The sequence below is a fragment of the Gekko japonicus genome, unplaced genomic scaffold, assembly GCF_001447785.1.
Source record: "Gekko japonicus isolate JY-2015 unplaced genomic scaffold, Gekko_japonicus_V1.1 scaffold2024, whole genome shotgun sequence".
Lineage (NCBI taxonomy): Eukaryota > Metazoa > Chordata > Lepidosauria > Squamata > Gekkonidae > Gekko > Gekko japonicus.
In genome coordinates this window covers 258,770-262,713 of record NW_015163149.1, presented here as the reverse complement: position 1 = coordinate 262,713, position 3,944 = coordinate 258,770, and the positions used below count along the sequence as shown (strand labels likewise).

At 49.6% G+C, this 3,944-nt stretch overlaps 1 protein-coding gene across 2 annotated transcripts in view; it reads right to left on the bottom strand.

The window, feature by feature from the left end:
• Nucleotides 1-3,944, bottom strand: part of LOC107106818 (cytochrome P450 2G1-like) — a 20,078-nt gene that overhangs the window by 8,341 nt on the left and 7,793 nt on the right. For both annotated transcript variants that reach the window (XM_015407023.1, XM_015407025.1), the window contains exons 4-5: nucleotides 2,837-2,997; nucleotides 1,414-1,590 (exon numbers count right to left, since the gene is read on the bottom strand). In XM_015407023.1, coding sequence (XP_015262509.1) covers nucleotides 1,414-1,590; nucleotides 2,837-2,997 — 338 coding nt within the window. The remainder of the gene's footprint in view (nucleotides 1-1,413; nucleotides 1,591-2,836; nucleotides 2,998-3,944) is intronic.

Genomic DNA, 3,944 nt, shown 5'->3' with positions numbered 1-3,944 from the left:
TTATTCTTAAAGAAAAAGAGTTGCGACAGTTATCTAGTTTGTGGACAGTCTTTCATTCACATTGAAACAGCACGTTAAGGCAACACATTGATATATAGTCCCGCAACGACGGACCCTGTTTGGTGTTGGAAATGTATGTGTTTGCAGGGTCTCAGATTCCAGCCTATTATTCTTAAAGAAAAAGAGTTGCGACAGTTATCTAGTTTGTGGACAGTCTTTCATTCACATTGAAACAGCACGTTAAGGCAACACATTGATATATAGTCCCGCAACGACGGACCCTGTTTGGTGTTGGAAATGTATGTGTTTGCAGAGTCTCAGATTCCAGCCATTATTTTATTTATTTATTTGTTACATAATAGATTTGTTAGATAGATGATAGGGTGAACTTGTTTACTTTTCTATGCTATTGTTTAGACTGACCTGGAAAGGAAACCTGGCACAGAGGCAATGGGGAATTAGCCCAGGAAAAGAAGCTTCTATTGTGATACAGATTGTTTGCTTGTTTCAGGTGACTTCCTTCTAGGGGGTCAAGGAGAAGGTGTTTTCTCCACCATTGTGAATCTCTCTTGTAACCATGTTTTCTTAGCACTAAGACATAGAAAACGTAGCTCTTAAGATTTGTTACTTTTGTCACTTCCCTGAGTACCCTTTACCCTTAGAAACAAAGTATTCTAAAACACAAAGAAATCTCTCTTCTTCAGTGACGCAAGATCCATTGAAACTCTATTTAAGTATTTTTGACTATTTCCCCAACATTTGGTATTCGTTTCCCATAGCTTCGTCAGTCGCAATCTGTCAGGCACTGCACGTAAAATATATACAGTGAAACAGTCCATGAACTATTTTTCTTTTTGGCTACGATTTATAAATCCCTGTATTCAGGGGTCATTTCGTAGAAAAAGTGGTGCCGGAGCTCATTAGCATAACTCATTAGCACAACTTATTTGCATATGCCACACCCCCTGGCATCACCGGAAGTGTGTCAGAAGGCAACACCCACCGCTCAGGCTCCACTGGACTGTTTGGGATTGCTAGCTCTGGGGGGGGGGATGTGCAGATCTGCCCTCACAGAGGAGGGAGAGCTTGTACCTGAATAAACCTTGGTGGCTGCTTCTTGCTCCTCGTGGCCTGACTGAGGGCTGCTGGGAGCAGGGGGCGGGGCTTGTTGCATGTGCCAGCCCGCCCCTGGGCTCCTTACTGTCGGAGCTCCGCTCCTGTGTGCTCCCGCAGAAAATGACCCCTGCCTGTATTCCCATTGTTTGTTCCTTAAGCATTTTGTAAAAGCTGCTGACGGCCACCTGAGTCTGCAGGTGGCTGCCTGTCTAGCCTGGGAACTCCTGCCCTGGCCAGTCCGCCCCCCCCCATGTAGTCAGCTAGACAGGCCTGTGTGTAGGGGGGAGGGAGGGATACCTTTTCCATCTGGATGAGGAAGCAGTCGATGAAGTCCCGCGGGGAGTTGAGGTCTAAAGTTTCCCGGTTCTTCTCTGCTCTCTTGGCAATGAAGCGCCTCATGTCTTCCAGGATGTCGTAGATCTTGGTGTGGGGGCCGGGGAAGTACTTCAGGATGTTGGCATAGATGTCATAGAACTGCAGGAGTGGAGAGAAGGGGCAAGGAGGAGGTGAGGTGCAATTTTATATAACCTCAGAATTGGAAGGGACCACCAGGGTCATCTAGTCCAACCCTCCCTCTGCCAATGCGACTACAACTGTAATATCCCCAACAAATAGGGGTCCGGCAGAGTTGACACCTGAGCCATAGTCACAAGGGGATCATTTGGCATTCTGGCAAAAAAAAGAAAAGAGTTAACCCCCCCCCCCAATCTGTGAACCTCTCCAAGCCATTGGCTGGGCTCCTGTGGTATCATGGGATATTCACAAGCATTCCACCTTCGATGAGGTGAGTGTGCCATCTGCTTTGTAAGAGGAGACCCTTGGGAAGGAGCTAGGAGCCAGAGAATCCGTGTGCTGCTGTTGGCAAGCAAGGGGCGGAGGGACTCAGGGCAGGGGGCTGGAGAGACAGGCCAGACTATGAGTTTCACACAGAGATTTGAAATGGGCAGCAGGTCTCTGCCAAGCAGCACCTGGCCCCAGGCGGGCCAGCTCCGGTCTCAGCCAGGAGAGTCCTTCCACCAGTTGGCAGCTGTGTTGGGCTGGGAGGGGGGAGGCATTACCTGGGCCCAAGCGGTGCTCATCTCCCGGATCTTTCTCTATGCTTGTTTGAATGTTGTTTGGAGAAGATTCTTTTAAAGCAGTGTGGAGGTGCAATGACAATGGAGCCGCCAGGAGAGGACAATAAACATATGCAGATGGGCAAAAGTATGCTAGCACTCTTGAGGTGTGAAAACGACACCAAACGTAGACAGCTTTTTTGAAGACGGAGTCAAAAGGCTGGGACACTGGTAGGAAAGACAAATGCAGATTCCGCCGGAGTCTCAGAGGGGCTTATAAACTCCTTTCCCTTCCCCTCCCCACAACAAATACCCTGTGAGGTAGGTGGAGCTGAGAGAGCTCTGACAGAAACTGCTTTTTTTTCAAGGGCAGCTCTTATCAGAACCATGGCTTGCCCAAGGTCATCCAGCAGGTGCAAGTGGGGGGGGGAGTGGGGGAATCAAATCTGGTTCTCCCAGATTAGAGTCCGCGCACTTAACCACTACACCAAACTGGCTCTGGTCAGACTAGAAAGACGGATGAGTTTCGCACACAGATTTGAAATGGACAGCAGGTCTCTGCCAAGCAGCATTCAGCCCCAGGTGGGCCAGCTCCTCCAGTCTTAGCGATGGAGAGTCCTTCTACCAGTTGGCAGCTGTGTTGGGCTGGGGGGGGGAGGCTCTACCTGGGACCAAGCGGTGCTCATCTCCCGGAAGCTGTTGTTCATCATCTCCATCAAGGCCTGGAATTCCTTGTCCTGGTAGTTGAAGCGGTCACCAAAGACAATGGAGCAGATGACGTTGGAGACGGCGCGGCTCAAGAAGTAGGTGTTATCAAAGGGCTTCTCTGGAAGAGGAGAAGGCAAGAGGACACGTGAACAGCTGAAGCCGCCTTATACAGAATCAGATCCTGGGTCCACCCAGGCCAGCATTGGTCTACTCAGACTGGCAGCCGCTCTCCAGGGTCCTGGACAGAGGCCTTTCGCATCACCTCCTGCCTCGTCCTTTCAGCTGGAGATGCTGCTGGGGATTGAACCTGCACACAAAGCAGATACTCTGCCACTGAGCCACACTTTCATTACAAGGTCATTGTAAAGTGTGCTTAAAATAATCTTTCAATGCACAGAGAAATAATCAAATTTTATATAAAAAAACAAGAGATTGGATTTATACCCCGCCCTTCACTTGGAGTCTCAGAGCGGCTGACAAACTCCTTTCCCTTCCCCTCCCCACAACAGACACCCTGTGAGGTAGGCGGGGCTGAGAGAGCTCTTTCCAGAACTGCCCTTTCAAGGACAGCTCTGACAGAACTATGGCTTGCCCAAGGTCATCCAGCAGCTGCAAGTGGAGGAGTGGGGGAATCAAACCCGGTTCTCCCAGATTAGAGTCCGCGCACTTAACCACGACACCAAACTGGCTCTCAAAAACCATCCCAATCTCAAACCAGCTGTGAAATCCTTGGATGTCTTCCATGTTGGAGGAAGGAGGTGAATATCTCAGCTGAACTGCCTTGTATTTCAGAAGACCCACCTGAGCACGGTGGATGGCAGATGAAAAGACTAATTGTCAAGGTCCCGCGTTTTGCGGAGTCTCCGACTGGAAGATACAGACTCCAGCCTCAGGAGTATTCTATACCCACAGCTCCATTGTGTACACACACACACACACACACACACACAGAGACACACACAAATAATTTATAGTCCACTCTTCTCATCTGGACTCAGGGTGGATGACAGAGAATGAGCCAATACAATCGACCAGCGGGGGGGGGGGAATTCAATAAGCGATGCA